Source organism: Homarus americanus, unplaced genomic scaffold, assembly GCF_018991925.1.
Source record: "Homarus americanus isolate GMGI-L3 unplaced genomic scaffold, GMGI_Hamer_2.0 scaffold50745, whole genome shotgun sequence".
Classification (NCBI taxonomy): Eukaryota; Metazoa; Arthropoda; class Malacostraca; order Decapoda; family Nephropidae; genus Homarus; species Homarus americanus.
In genome coordinates, this window is record NW_024727654.1 from 573,548 (window position 1) to 589,614 (window position 16,067).

The 16,067-nt window shown below is 37.6% G+C and overlaps 1 protein-coding gene across 1 annotated transcript; it reads right to left on the reverse strand.

The window, feature by feature from the left end:
- Positions 1-987: 987 nt before the first annotated feature.
- On the reverse strand, positions 988-12,221 carry LOC121865893 (ras-related protein Rab-27A-like). Its single transcript, XM_042365449.1, has 6 exons — positions 12,104-12,221; positions 11,007-11,162; positions 10,565-10,638; positions 6,316-6,430; positions 2,030-2,142; positions 988-1,381 (listed from the first exon to the last, which is right to left on the reverse strand). The coding sequence occupies exons 1-6, from the start codon at positions 12,113-12,115 to the stop codon at positions 1,183-1,185; spliced, it is 669 nt and encodes a 222-aa protein (XP_042221383.1). The 5' UTR covers positions 12,116-12,221; the 3' UTR covers positions 988-1,182.
- Positions 12,222-16,067: the final 3,846 nt, after the last annotated feature.

The window sequence follows — 16,067 nt, forward strand, 5'->3', positions numbered from 1 at the left end:
ATTAATGAAGTTAAGAGGTGGATGGCATGAGCAATATGGAGACAGAAGATATAATAAAGTATGACCATACATAAGGATGGTTCAATGGACCAATAGTGAAATGGTATAAATGGAAAAAAAAAAGTCGATATATGAACTAGTTAAGGAATGGTATATATGGACCAGTAAAGGGATGGTACAAATGCAGAAGTGAAAATCACCCGGAGTAAATATGGATGGCTGTGTGATAGTTATTATGATGCCTGGCAAATTTTCTCATCTGACAACTAACTTTGACCTTGAAGGTATTCTGTTTTACCAATTGAATCCACCTATAACTTTTCTTCCTGTTTCTTACATCCATATATATTAATAAATCTTTAAATGTTTATAATATGCTGGGTTACTCAAATTCTAGTCTGGGCACACCAATTCTCTTCATTGAATGAACTTTTGTAATTTTGATTAGGATCCAGACGAAGAGTACAGTACCTCACCATGAAGGCAGACACTAACTACACTCACGTGAGGGAATAAATTATCAATGCCAGCCACAGTTGTCTTGACAAGTGCGTGATACTGTATAAAAACCGGTGACATGTACAGATCTATAAATCATAAACTACAGTGGTCTTGTATGGAAATTAAAACTGCTCACAATACTAATCTTTAAGAGCCAGGCACATGGTCAAATATAGTACTGTACCTGTACTATACTCCAATAAAGTAGAACATGATGTTGTATAAACAGGCTAAGAAAATATTACTGTGGTGAGGTGAAACCCTTAATAATACACCATTTTAAGTGGCTGTGTATTTTGACTCTTGGAAGCACTTGTGAGTGCACTAAGGCATATTTAAATACAGTATATATATATATATATATATATATATACTGTATACATATCGTTCCCTCTGCATGTGCACTTACCCGGTATGTGATTACGTATATGCACGAATAACCCTAAACACATTGTCAAATTAAAAACACGAAGATCTTCAATCTTACCCCAAATTTTTTTTTTTTAAACATGATACATTTGTAGTAACAAATTATTTATCACTAAGGATAATCTAATTACATGTACTGTACTGTTTATGAATTCTAAAACTAAGAAGCATCTTGAAACTGAGATGAAACCCAAATGACTAGTTTGATAAGTACCTGATTTGAAATCATGCTGTCAGACCTTTGTCAGTGAATTAGCAGGAGCACTGACTGCCTCCTTCCTCAGCCTCGTCATCTTCGTTCATAAGGAATCCCTTCGAGCGGCCCCTCCTTCCTGGCAGGCGACTAGAATCTACTGCCACCTCCATACGTTTCATAACAGCATTGAGCAGGTGATTCACAGCATTTTCAACATTTTGTCCTGTTGCAGCAGAAGTCTCGATATATTGGAATCTGTGCGCAACATCAAAAGTGAATTTAATTTTTTCTGAAAACTTTGATGGCGAAGATTGACATCCAAGGATCAAAATGAGAAAGGAACAAGTACTGTAATACATACAAAAGTTAGTGGCTCTGTAGTGTTTGGAAACAACCACAATACAGGAAATTTAAAACATTACATATCCAAAAATGAATCAACCACTACCAGTAATCCCTTCCTGTATGCATAGTGCAAACTTCATGAACTATTGGACCTCCCCACCAAAAATTTATAAATGATTTCCCAGTGTTGAGAGATACATCCTTTCTACAGCACTACTACTATCAACAGCAATCCCATCTCAAAGAACTAATGAACCTTAATGAAAAGGTTCAAGTTTTTGGATCACCTAAAGATTTGCCACCCCAGCTTATTCCACCCGTAGATTTACCACCTTATGCTACCCTAACCTCCTTGGGTAGCATTTACATACAGTATTTAATCATCAGGTAAAATAAGCTGGGAGGGGCTTATCTTCAGGTGATCCAATCTTTCCATTGTTGTTGCTAAAAGATACTTTTATGCTGGGCGCTAGACAAAACTTTATTCCCCAAGAAAAAATAAAAAGGAAACCTCAGGGAAGAAAAGAGAAACCATGCTTCAACAGATGATAAACTTACCCAAACTTCTCAGAAACCTCTTTAGCTCGCTGCTCTGACACCACTCGTTGATCTGCCATGTCCACTTTATTCCCACATAGAATTATGTCGGGATTTTCACAGTATGCATGGGTCTGGAAATGGACAATTAAGTTTAAAAAAAAAGTATTTGAGACTATTTTGTTAAGAGTATGGCATATTGAAATACAGTATACTGTACAGTACTGCATATGTTAAAAGACTCAGTCTTGTGTACAATTTCTTTATTCTTATGAAATATTTCTACTTACACAACCTCATTGTACCCTCCTGGTTGTTCTGAAGAGGATTGTAAAATCATAACACAATAACCCTCTGCAGACCAAGGTTACAATCTATCCCACTCTAAACTATCAACCCTAATCATTCAATACAGTATCATGATAAAATTCCTAATTATGACTGTTCAGGTCACCTTTGTTTTATTGTGTTACATTTAGTTTTCAAGATATTGCTTACACCTAGATATCTTTACTGTAACTTCAGTGAAATACCTGACAACCTCTTAACTGTGGTTTGTCTGGTGAATTAATTGCAGATAATATAGATAAAAAAAGTAATGCCAAAATACAATTTATCTACAGAAATGCTTAATGTCCATAGGACCCTTTGCATAGTGCTCATACAATGTCACTTGAACTATTCCTGCTCGCCATTTGTACTGTACTATGCCTTAACACAGCAGCTAAAATCCAAGCTACAAATTATTCAAAACAAGGGGGGTGAGGTTCATTCGTGATATGAACCCAAGAAATCATGCTAGTCACAAAGTTCTTCAGACACTGAACATGTTAAAGTGTAATGGACAAAGTTAAGCCAACTGAGGCTGAATCACACTGACAGGATTTTTACTGAAATGTGCCCAAAGTATCTAACAACAAACATTGCAATGATTAGGGATATGAACCAGCAGGGTACTAGAGGGGGTGAACACAAGTTTATGGTAACTGGTGTGTGTGGTCAAGCAAAAAACACTTTCTTCTTCACTGCTATAACAGACTGGAGCAAGTTACTAGACCACCATAAAACCAATTATGGTATTAAACAATTGAAAGCTAAAACAAAACCAAGATTTACATAAAAGATGAAGCTACAGCAAGAGAAGAGAGTGAATTTCTATATTATTAAACCACAGAATGTAGTACTGTGGTAGTGTTCCACCAGCCACAGATAGTCCAAGTGCAATGTAATGCTTGTTGAATTCTATCAAATAAACATCCACTAATATAGGTGTACTGATTACAAGACCAAGCATAAACCTACGCAATGGACCCTCCTGAAGCACCTGACAGCTTTGTTGGCAATCCTTGGTCAAGTTGCCTTACTGTTTACCATGGTTTACCTGCACTGTCTCAACATACAGGAAACTGTAAACTCCCAAGGCCTACATGCACTGTATACTGTACCTAGAGTGTCTATATTACCGGTAAAGCTGAACTGTTAAATTGCATAGTTTATAAACATGCTTATCCACCTGAAAACCTAAATGAAAGTTTTACTGAATAAATATTATTATTTATATTGTACAGAAGATAAAAAAATTGAAGACACATGCACAGAAGACTAAAGGGGGTCTCCGACTTACAGACGTCCGACTTACAAACGCTCGTCGATACAAACAAGGTTAAACTTGAAATTACAGTATTTTATTAATCTGATGAGTTATTTCTTACTGTCATTTACTGTATTTTGTCATTCTATTTCTTCTTTTGTCTTAAATTAAGTGATTTTAGGTATATATAAGGACTAAGGTAATTATATAGTGAAATATTATACAGTGGTCCCTCGGTTAACGAGATTTCGGTTAACGACTTACCTTCCATAAGATTCTTAACTTTGGTTAATGAGCAATCCCTCGATTAACGAGTTTTTTACGAGCCGACTTCAACATGTTTTTGCTTGCATTTGGCGGTCCACCAGCTGTAGCATTAGTCCGCCAATACAGTAATCGGTTTTAGGGCTTAAATTCCTTACTATTTTAGTAAATATCAAGAAGTTTATACTATTCAATAATTTTAAAAGTTTAATATTAACTTTTTTAGTCATTTTAACAATTATTGAGCATAATTGAAGGTAAAGAAACTAGTTTCTGGCGTGCCATCCAGCCTGTTAACACACCAGACAGGCGTTAGTCTCTCTCTGTTTTCAGTGGAGGTAACATCTTGCTTGAGACTCTCTTCAACTAAATGCTTTTTTCTGTGTTTCCAAGCAAATTATTGGTCATTTTGAAATATATTTTACATATTGACAATATATAATGCAGTGCAGTGTTGATTTAAAGAAAATAATCTTGAATTACACCAAGAGAGCTAAAATTTTATGGGTGAAATGGCACCATGGGGTGACTTCCCTTCCACCCCAATGCCTTCTCTTCTTCCTTCTCCTCCACCCCCATTCTAATTCCCATCATCATCATCATCCAGGAACCTTCTACATACACACCTCAAAGTAAGTGTACTTTTCTACCTTTTTTGTTGAATTTAGGCAATTTTCGGTGAGCTGGAACCAATTACCCAAAAACCCATTGACACAATGGTTTCGGTTAACGAGTTTTTCGATTAACGAGCAACCTGCTGGAACGGATTGTGCTCGTTAACCGAGGGACCACTGTACATTCTTTTGTAAATACGGAATGCATATACTGTAGCATGTATTCCGACTTACAAACATCCTCAGGAACGGAACCCATTTGTAACACGGGGACCCCCTATATTGTATTTAACTGATTACCAAAAAGATTGTGGTTAAGGAGAAAACAGAGATAAATTTCCACATTGAAGTCAGGTCTGTATACAAAAGTGAAACTGTATGGAGCAACACACTGACTGGTCAAGTACACTTCCCTTCACTAGTGCGTTTACAAGGGCTCGTCATATAAACATTGCAAAAATCATTACATTGAGATATTTGTTTTAATACTGCTTATTTGTTTTAATTTCATTCCATAGTAACGGTTTACGATTGCGAGTTTCCTTCTGTTGAATGTAAACAAACACAGCACAACCACACTGCACAAAACCTGACGAGCCCCTGTAAAAGCACTTCCGAGAAAGACATGTGATATTCCATAGGGGAGGAAGGAGGGAATGAACATATATGCCGATACAATTAAGGACAATATATATCTGAAAAGATGTTTAGTTAAAATTAAGTGTGGAGTTGGTTCAGTCAAGTGTGGAGTTGGTTCAGTCAAGTGTGGAGTTGGTTCAGTCAAGTGTGGAGTTGGTTCAGTCAAGTGTGGAGTTGGTTCAGTCAACTGTGGAGTTGGTTCAGTCAACTGTGGAGTTGGTTCAGTCAAGTGTGGAGTTGGTTCAGTCAACTGTGGAGTTGGTTCAGTCAACTGTGGAGTTGGTTCAGTCAAGTGTGGAGTTGGTTCAGTCAACTGTGGAGATGGCTCAGTCAAGTTTGGAGTTGATTCAGTCAAGTGTGGAGTTGGTTCAAGATGCTTCAGTCAAGTGTGGAGTTGGTTCAGTCAAGTGTGGAGTTGGTTCAGTCAAGTGTGGAGATGGTTCAGTCAAGTGTGGAGATGGTTCAGTCAAGTGTGGAGATGGTTCAGTCAAGTGTGGCGTTGGTTCAGTCAAGTGTGGCGTTGGTTCAGTCAAGTGTGGAGTTGGTTCAGTCAACTGTGGAGATGGCTCAGTCAAGTTTGGAGTTGATTCAGTCAAGTGTGGAGTTGGTTCAGTCAAGTGTGGAGTTGGTTCAGCAAGTGTGGAGATGGTTCAGTCAAGTGTGGAGATGGTTCAGTCAAGTGTGGAGATGGTTCAGCCAAGTGTGGCGTTGGTTCAGTCAAGTGTGGAGATGGTTCAGTCAAAGAGTCAAGTGTGGAGTTGGTCAGCCAAGTGTGGAGTTGGTCAAGTGTGGAGTTGGTTCAGTCAAGTGTGGAGTTGGTTCAGTCAAGTGTGGAGTTGGTTCAGTCAAGTGTGGAGTTGGTTCAGTCAAGTGTGGAGTTGGTTCAGTCAAGTGTGGAGATGGTTCAGTCAAGTGTGGAGTTGGTTCAGTCAAGTGTGGAGATTTAAGGCTTTCATAACCCATGGGTACAAAAAAACCAATATACTCTAGTGATCAATTGACAATTCAGAAGAATATCCTGAAAGAAGAAATAATGGTTTCTTAAAAATAATACTGATATTTTTTATGTTACTAGTCAATACTGAAACATCAATCATCTTCCATTTAAATAAAAAAAATCAAAGAAGTTCCTCATAAAACACATTTGCATTTACTTATTACACACAAGAACCAGCAATAAAATTATACTCTAATCCTACCTTGAGCTGCTCCAGCCAACTTCTAATATCGAGGAACGACTGTTCATTAGTCAAATCAAACAGTAGAAGGAAGCCCATGGCATCCCGATAAAATGCTGTAGTTAAGCTACGAAACCTACAAAAATGATGGTGCATGTTAGTAAGCAAAAACATTAAACTATACTTGTGTTGGATGTAGTACTATAGAGTACTCCAACTCTTCAGAGAAATATGTGATGATGAGATTAATGTACAACCATGACAAGAGAACTATCATCATCATCATCATGTTAGAGAGATGCTATTTTTCTGAACAGACAGAAATTCCCACTAAACTCTCCTGGACATAGGCTGCCAATGCCTAAGAAGTTTGCAATGATTAGCAACTGGGACACGTTATATAATTATGTTAACAATGTTTATGCTGCAAACCTCATTCTCTTCTCCCTCAGTCAATCAGCACCAGAGGTTACCTCCAAGGGTTAGCGAGGCTTCAATTTACTTCAACCCTTTAAATTTCCTAAGGGTGGGAGGAGGTGGTCATGTGATCACCCTGAATGAACCATAAAATTTGAAGCAAACTCCCTATGAAAGGTCTTGAAATGAAGAGAACCTTCCATGGAGTTTCTAATTCTTGACCTAAAGCCACACTAGTTCTTGAGACATCCTATGATCTAGATTGAATTCTGGATTAACATGGTGAGAAAGCTACTCACATCATGAACAGTGTTCATATGGTTAATGTGTGCCTGCCATTAAACACTGCACACATCTTAGGCAATGGTAGACTGTGCCTGAAGGTGTTTGGTGGTAGTATCTCAATAATCAATCACAAGGACCTGAAGGCCTTAAAAATATTACAGAAATTCCAATAACACAAACAAACCCCTTTACATCACATATTTCTATGACATATGGGTTAATGTGAAACCAAGCAATAATAAAAATACATCTCATTATGTAAAGTGCTAAATTACTTAATACTTGCAAAAGCAAAATTATTTGTGCAATGTTATGTTGAAAATACATGCACATCATATGGTATATGGCTAAATAAAACTATCTTCATATATACAGAGGACCAAGAGTAAAAATTCTAGCAAACCTCACAAAAGGTAAATATATTGACTAAAGTACAGAATGCCTAGTAATAAATTACAAATTAGTGATATCACAAGCACAGCAACACCAAATATGTACGTAAACTATATCTCTTGCTCGTCAAGTTCATGTATGTTGTGTGTAAGTCTGACAACTTCATGCTGTGAACAAAATAAGCCACTGAATATTTGTAACCATTTGGATAATAACTTGGTATATTTAAACCTAAATCTGAAGAACAGAAAACCTGTAATAGATATAAAAGATTATTTTCTTGTCAGTCGAAGTTATGCAACATCTGACTATGAAGGTTACAAATACAGTATGTATATACAAACACATGAGATGCAATGGGTGGTAATGGTGTTACTATGAGTGGTGTATGACACAAGAGTACAGTGTACAGTACAGTACAGTACAATGGTAATTTATGAGTGGTGAAAATAATGAGAACTTTGCAAGTCACAGCTACACACAGGGGAAGGGAAGGTATAATGCAGTGGTTCCTAAACTTTATTCACATAACGCCTCCTCCCTCTTTAATCAATTTTACACCTTGTACTCGTATTTATATTACTGTTCAAAACTGATGTTACATTTTTTTTTAAGTTCCCAATCAAGAAAAATAATCAACCACTGAGATGCTCCCTCACACTAGATGTTCCCTCCATGTTATTCTTGTAAAAATGAAAACAAAAGAAAGCAGAAAAGAAAATACTTCTATGTTATCCAAGTAAAAAGCAGCCAGCTGTGTGGTGACTGGTGAGACAGGATGGAAAAGAATATGAAGGATTGAGGTAGATGAGCAATACAGGTACTGAGTTTAAATTTTTTTTCTCACATGGCCTGATGCCCTCCCACCTGCAATAACCACACCCCCCCCCTCAGTTTGGGAACCACTGGTATAAAGGATTAAATAACAAAGACAAATTTACAATAATGGTAGATCAATATGGTGCAATTTTGGTCTGCAACTTAAAATTTGGATTTATGGATGAGATGATGGTTGGGTGGTTATTTCACAGGATTGATTGTCTATCAGTCTTGGGTTTGAATCTTCAGAGAATACAATGTGAGCTTGATATATGGTGTGAGATGCACAAAAAACCCTTCACATGATACAGTTCATCCTCTTATAAATGCACATACAATATGTATAACGAAATAAAATAGTCTTAACGAAACAAATGATGAAAAGATAGGGATATGAATTATTAAAATGACAATCAATGGAAAATGTATTAAAACCTGTGCATGTAAAAGTTGGATGTATAGCACTTTGTTAAAATTAGATTAAATATTTGTGTAAGGTATACAGTGATGGGCTGGTACACGAGGTTATGTCCAGTAACCTAAGTCACGGTGCAGAATAAATAAAGCAGGAATTCCCATAATTTGGCTAAACCAATTGACCTGTGAAACACCACCACCAAGCACCCAGAGGCAGAGCCAGCCACAACCTAAGAAATATACAAGTACAGTGCTTAACAGTAGGGACAATATCCAGGTAGACAATGCTTATGCTAAATATTAACATTGTTTACATGGATAATACATATCCCTGCCACTAAGTAATGCAACCTTCCTAGGCAATGGTAGGGTCTGTCTGGTGGGTGCATAGCAGCGGTATTTGGCAAGTCACCCAGGAGGACTCTTAGGCTATAAAATGAAACAGTCCTATGAATAGAAAATAAGAAGCCCATGATACTGTATCTTTACCCAAGCTGCTAAGTCTACAACAATAAGGACAAACACATTCTGTAACAAACTTATAATTTGCAATGACTTCTATTAATATTAATTTAAAACAATGCTGGCAAAAGAAATTAATTTTATTGAGAAAAACAAAGAAAACAAACAAAGTGTGCATGATGGAGAATAATATAATAACATGGCCCAGAAATTGTAGACACAGAAAGTGCTGGCAGGACGTGAAATTGAAAATTATTTACAGCAAAACCTCAATAATTTGGAAACCATTTTTTCAGGAATCTTGGACAACTGGTACTGTACCCTTAAAAAATAACAAATGAAAAAAGTACATTTAGAGTTAATGGAGAGCAGATGATGGACCCTCTCAAGGTCTCACAGCCAGCGTTCTAGAGAAAACAGTTATCAGCTGCGAGGTGCTCACTCTGTGATGATGTGGATTTGTACTAAAAGTAAGCCTGTTTCACCTTTTTTTTTCCACTCTTGTAATGTTGTTCTGGCAAAGTACAATGATTAGAAGTGAATATTAAGTGATTTTGTAAGAAAAATTCTACTTATTAATTGTGCACCACTAAACTGCTTCATGATTTCGCATCGGGATATTAGAGGAATGACTTTGTTCAGAAGCAAAGAAAACTCAACCCTGCTTTGGCTCCAACAGTGCAGAGGTTGAACTGTATTTTGCAATATACGTACAGTTCTGTGCTAATGATAAACTGATAAGGGCAGAACTGGCACAAAATTACAGTTGCAAAAGAAACTAGAAACCTGCTATTGAGTGAGAGGGAACAGTGCAAAATACAAGAAGAGGTCAATCAAGTCACTTGTTAAAGTTCTATAAAGAAAAAATTTGGGCCACGGGGTGTACAGGATAGTGTGGTTTGTTGTATGGAGTCGTGTACCTACATTCTGATGTTCTAACTGGCATATAAACCAAGAACACATGCAGGTGTAATGGATCTCTTTTTATTGAAGTTAATGTGAAGCAAGAGCAAGCAGCACTGTTAACTGAATGAAGAATGAGAAATGAAAAAGATTTGGTATGATAGGAAAACCAAGACTAAAGGAAGGAAGAATATTACTAAGTGTATATAGGTGTGATTTTGGCAAGAAAAATAGCTATAGAAGAAGAATGACATTAAGAAAAACCATTAGAGGAAAGTACAAGCACAAGGGAAAAGAATGTGACAATAAACCCACAGATATGTGATACCACTGTGATGGATGGATGAAGCTCTGTATTACACTGCTATATGGTGCACTGACAAATGACAATATATTTTCATTAAAAAAGTCCATGCAACAATGTAAATTAATAATCCATCAAATAATGCAGTACATTCAAAATACAAATGCAATACTAAACTACTGTACTAATGAAACTAAACATTACACTTATGATTAACTGTAAATGAAGAGATGCACAACTATCATGTCAGTAATAAAAGGCACTCCCTACTTTTCCTGCCCTGCAGTATCCCACAACTGGAGATGAACGCCCTGTGGTCGACCTGTACCATCTCCACGATAAATCTGGAAAGTTAAAGAGTCTTAGGAACAATGTGCCAGACAATCGGATATTTTCCCATCTCAACCAAACAACATTCTGTGGATATATACATTACATATGGTTCTATATTCATCCTTGGAAAGTGTTTTCATCAGGAAAATGTAGACAACAAACAACCGGCACACATCATGGAGCAACAAGAGTATACTGTACTGTTAGCAACACATTACACTTCTGCAGAGATGTTAAAGCCAGGTTCTATTTAATCAGGTGATACTGACCTTGATCATTCAACCCCAAATTTCAACAGGTGACTGTACAGCACTATTGACAAAGTATACTGCTTTTAAATAAATAAATAAATACAACATGCATAGGGAGGATGACTGACCAGGCGCTTTTCTCGAAAGTCAATACCGACAGTGGAGATGAACTGCTGCTGGAAGACATTTTCTGTGTACTGGTACAGAAAACTGGTTTTACCCACTCCAGAGTCCCCCAGTGCCAGGAACTTGATAAGATAGTCATAGTCTTTTCCACTACTCGTCTGGAAAATTGGGGAAAATACATCAGTATAGACCAGTCATTAGTTCCTTCCTGCTAAAACCCAACACAGGCACAACTTGCTTGAAACTGCATTCTCAATCAATAAATTAACTTAAATATATATAAGTGAAATCCCAGAGAAAAGAAACCATTAATAATATGAAGTACCCTAAACCATACCACAACTGTAGACTTTATTGAAACAAGCAAGGCATCAGTGGTAAATCTTACACAAGGGGAACTTAATGAGGCAGCCAGTTATTGTACGGCTGTGTTTTCAATATAGTAGATAATCTTAATATTAAGCCACTCTGAGGACACAACAGTTTAAATGAAAACAACTTGTTAATCCTGCAGTAAGAAAAGATATGAATGTCAAAAATATTGGAACAAAATTTGGAGTTGTTTTTCAGATGATTATGTAACACAATTGTCAAGTACAGCCCTTGCCCCTATCTGAGATGCTTGTAGCAGTGGAGACTACTTAACCTAAAATAATAACTCCTATTTTTGATAGTTTCGTTGCCTAATTATGAGAAATTAAGAAGCAACTTATATTTGTATAATACATTGGATAAATTAATTCCAGCTATGAACACATCCAAAGCTGCACTCAATGACATCTGTGCTTACGATTTCCACTAACTAACTACCCAATACGAGGTTAACAAGATGCTGCTTCTGCCTATGTTTTCCACTAATAAACTGCATTGTCAGCTGATAACTATATACAAAGTCCACAGTAGATTACTTCTCAATTAAAATTAATTCACTTACTACAATCTACACAAAAGGACAGCCACTGCCACATACTGAGTGTTAATAGTTCTGACCCTCCTTCAGAGTAGCAGTGTGTCAGCCGATCACTAAATACTTATTCCTTCTTACTAAAGCCTATTTACTTATTAATTTTGAAGATAATAACTAGAAAAGACTACATACGGTTGATTCCATGTTTTGATAATCTTCCTCAGTCTTGGAGAATCTTTAACAAGCAGAAATTAGCAGGAGCGAGGGACGTGAACCACCACTTGCTGGCACCACAACAACACTGGGTCGCTTTGCCTCTGTTACCCCGTCAGCTGATCCTCCTGTCACTCTGATTGTATTGATCATTTTGCTTCTTATTTGAATTTTAACACTAAACTGATATTCCAAATTGTGTGAATATATTATGATTAAAAAAATATATATGGATCTCCTTTATACATAGCGTTATACTGTAGTTCATTTCAGCTGATTTATGTAACATCCCTCAATATGTTTATGGTTGTCGTATCTCGTTATCCCATGTTACAGTTTCCACATCTTTCTTGAAATTTTATAATTGCTGTAAACTATTGGTATATGATGGTCATTTTTCAACAGTTGGTTTTAATAACAATAATTAATTTGGTTTGGATTAGATACTGGGTGTACCACTTGGGGTCAAAATGATCTCCTACGCCCTGACACCAAAAACTAAAGCAGGAATCTCACGCAGTTTAATTACTGTACGAGTAATTTGTCATTCTTTCATGTATCTACCATTTCCGGTGGCTCTGTTTACATTATTCGGGATATAACGTAGTGGGCAGAACTCTCCCTTCGGACAACGTTTCTATTAACTAGTATAATAAATTTCAAAGTCAGAGCGATAAGGGAATATTAAGTCATCAATCCGGACAAATTCTTCCGCCCTCACTACTACACGTTTCTAACCCATTAATTATCTTACTGTTTGAAAATATGATTTGATATTAAAAATGGTTCAGATATAGTCCAATTTTACAGGTACTGCAAACATTTGCTGCTTTTGATAGAAAAGTTTAAACTGTCTACCCTAGTACATCCGATATCCTGCAGTAATACATAATTGTATTTTCACCCGAAGAATAGCCCCTGCTTATTCCACCATAAGATTAACCAGCCCAACGTTAACCTACCTTAACCCCCCCTTGGGTAGCATTAGGGTGTTTAACATCCAGTAAAATAAGCTGAAAGAGGGAGAAATCTTCTGGTGATCCATATACATGTTGGGCTCAGAAATCGAAAAACGTTGTGGTCGCTTTTCGATTTCTGAGCCCAACATATACACAAGGGAGGTGATTTACGGCAGGTAAATAAACAGTTAAATCTCTAGGTCTCCAGAATTCGAGAAGTCATTTAGACAAATAACTACCAAGAGAACGATGTACCCGGAGGTTCTCACGCCCAGCTGGAAGTTTTCACACCCAGCTGAAAGTTCTTATGCCCAGCTGGAAGTTCTCACGCCCAGCTGGAAGTTCTCTCGCCCAGCTGGAAGTTCTCTCGCCCAGCTGGAAGTTCTCTCGCCCAGCTGGAAGTTCTCACGCCCAGCTGGAAGTTCTCACGCCCAGCTGGAAGTTCTCATGCCCAGCTGAAAGTTTTCACACCCAGCTGAAAGTTCTTATGCCCAGCTGGAAGTTCTCTCGCCCAGCTGGAAGTTCTCTCGCCCAGCTGGAAGTTCTCTCGCCCAGCTGGAAGTTCTCACGCACTTTATTCAACAATAAATCGGCCCAGGATTGAATTGCAAACCCATCTGCATGACGTGGATGCTCTTAAATTGCGTTTTGGAGAAATGTACGGACTTTCCTGATGTTTTCTTGGAACACAAACACACACACACACACACACACACACACACACAGAGGCGTCTAAGCAAATTATTCATAATTTGCAACCTAGATTATGTGATTTTTTATGAAGGCGTTACTGAACAAATAACTATCTATAAACATGAATCTTCTATAACATTGTTGGGTATATTAGGCTGGGTGGGGTATGTGTAACTCTAACTAGCCTGGTGGCTGTTGGATAGAGAGATAAATAGATGTTTATTCTGTAAAATCGCCAAGTAAGTTTACACGTTGAATATTTCTCGTAAGTGAAGGTATAATAATGTACAGTACCTTATTGGTTCACTTACATTGCATTACAAACATTACGTTCAAGGACTCGTTACCTCATCTATATTCACTAAGCAACTCTTAGAAAATAAAAGATAATTGGAGAAACACTCACATTGTTATTATTTTTTGTCTAATGTTAAATGGACGTATATAGTTAAGGTTAGTATAAATTTGAGTTATTTTTTAATATTATTTTTGTTGTTTTAAGTGAACCAGTGACATCTTTAGGAATATTCATCGTACCAACTTTGTGTGTTGACTTATTCACGACGAGAAATAACAAGAGGAAAGCAACAACGTTCCTCTCAGTGAAAATGGAAATGAGATTTAGTTAAGATAAGGTGTTTGCGCTCTTTGAATCTCTTATTATTGTGATCATTATGTCCTCGGTCATAATTTATATTTGTAGTTACTGTGTATGCGAACGCCATTGTGACGCCGTACTATTCGGTCTTACAAGTCAAAGGAATAAATTTCCTTAAGAACCTTTGAGAATCTGTTCTCTATACCTAAACAAAATCTTATTGATTATGAGTATATTTAAATTACAAGAGGTGTGTGGGTTAAAGATGTTCATTAATTAACGTATTTCCAAATAAAGCTTCAAGTACATTATTACTCATTATCAGGACGGTGTTACGTTTATCTTCGACTGAACTTAATTGATTCAATAAACGTGATGTTGATGTTATAATAAAAATGATGATTATACTACTACTACTACTACTTTATTTTTATTTTTAACGTAGCCTCCAGCCTCCCCCGATAGCCACACCTTCGCCGCCATTTTATTACCTTGAAATTAAATATCCTAATACATAAGTAGCTATCCTCGCTGTGTTGAGTTAGTTGAGCCGCAGATCTATGGGGCATTCAGTGGTTGTTGCCTCATAGTCAATATCTGCAGCTGTTGTCGGCTTTGGGGCCGATGCTCTTGTTCCCCTGAGGCAGAGCAAAGCAGACTTTAGGAGAGAGGACAGTCGACATCTCATCCAGGCTGTAACATAACTTCTGGGCTGCTGCTTCTGTTCGGGTAGGTAGCACTTCCGCGAGTCTGGCGTAGAAGCATCTTGCACTTGGTCCCATCCCACCAGAGGTTGTGAACACTAGGGGAGTGAAGCTGCCTTGATCAACGTTCTGAATTCTCTCCCCATATGCCCTTATCTTGTCGTTCTCGTTCCTCCACGGTGCAGCATCGAGAGCTAGGTTACGGTGACATGCGGCCATGGGATAAAAAATCCTGATGTCGAAGAAGGCTCGCTGTCCCCGGGTCCAGAATCCTCGAGCACTGACGTCAACACGGGCTTCGTTAGATGTGTTTGAAGTCCTATATTGGAAATTCTCACCGTCCAAGGGAAGGAGGGTCGGTTCTACCCTGACATCCCGGCAGATTTCCTTCAACATATTTGCTGTGAGATCCCTTACCTCGTCATGCCTCATGCATATGAAGCCCCCCTTCTTGCAGACCATGGCGTGATCGACGTCATAGGAAGAGCCACACACGCATTGGGAGGGCAAACCTTCTACTGGCCAACCGTACCTTAGAGCAATGGCATCTGTAAATTCTTGTTTATTGAGACTGAAACCATTTGTCTTTATCGGTAACGTAGTTAACCAGTTCGAGGCGCCTGCCTCCTGCGTTACAGCGACTTTTTTTTTTTCAAATTCTCTGGTACTTGCAGCAACAGTTGCTGCAACTTATCACTTTGGCCGTGCTGTCGTAATGGACCGTTGAATCTTGTTTACTTCACTGGTATCCACCTCACCTGTTGCATTCTGAGCTATTATGTGGTCAGTGAGGGCTGCCGTGAGCTTAACTGAGTTTTGATGTTCGGTGGCAGCAATCTACTACTACTACTACTACTACTACTACTACTACTAATAATAATAATAATAATAATAATAACTTATAAGGGATAAATAAACCAAGAATATGAACTCATACTACTATTCGATATTTAAAAAAAAAAACGAACTCCTACACGTCAGCCTACCAA

Excerpts from the sequence above, each read along its gene's own strand:
- LOC121865893 (XM_042365449.1), bottom strand. Across the intron at positions 6,431-10,564 it reads GATACTGCAGGGCAGGAAAA|GTTTCGTAGCTTAACTACAG; the intron begins GTAGGGAGTGCC and ends TCATTTTTGTAG. Across the intron at positions 1,382-2,029 it reads GAGGTTTCTGAGAAGTTTGG|ATTCCAATATATCGAGACTT; the intron begins GTAAGTTTATCA and ends TGTTGCGCACAG.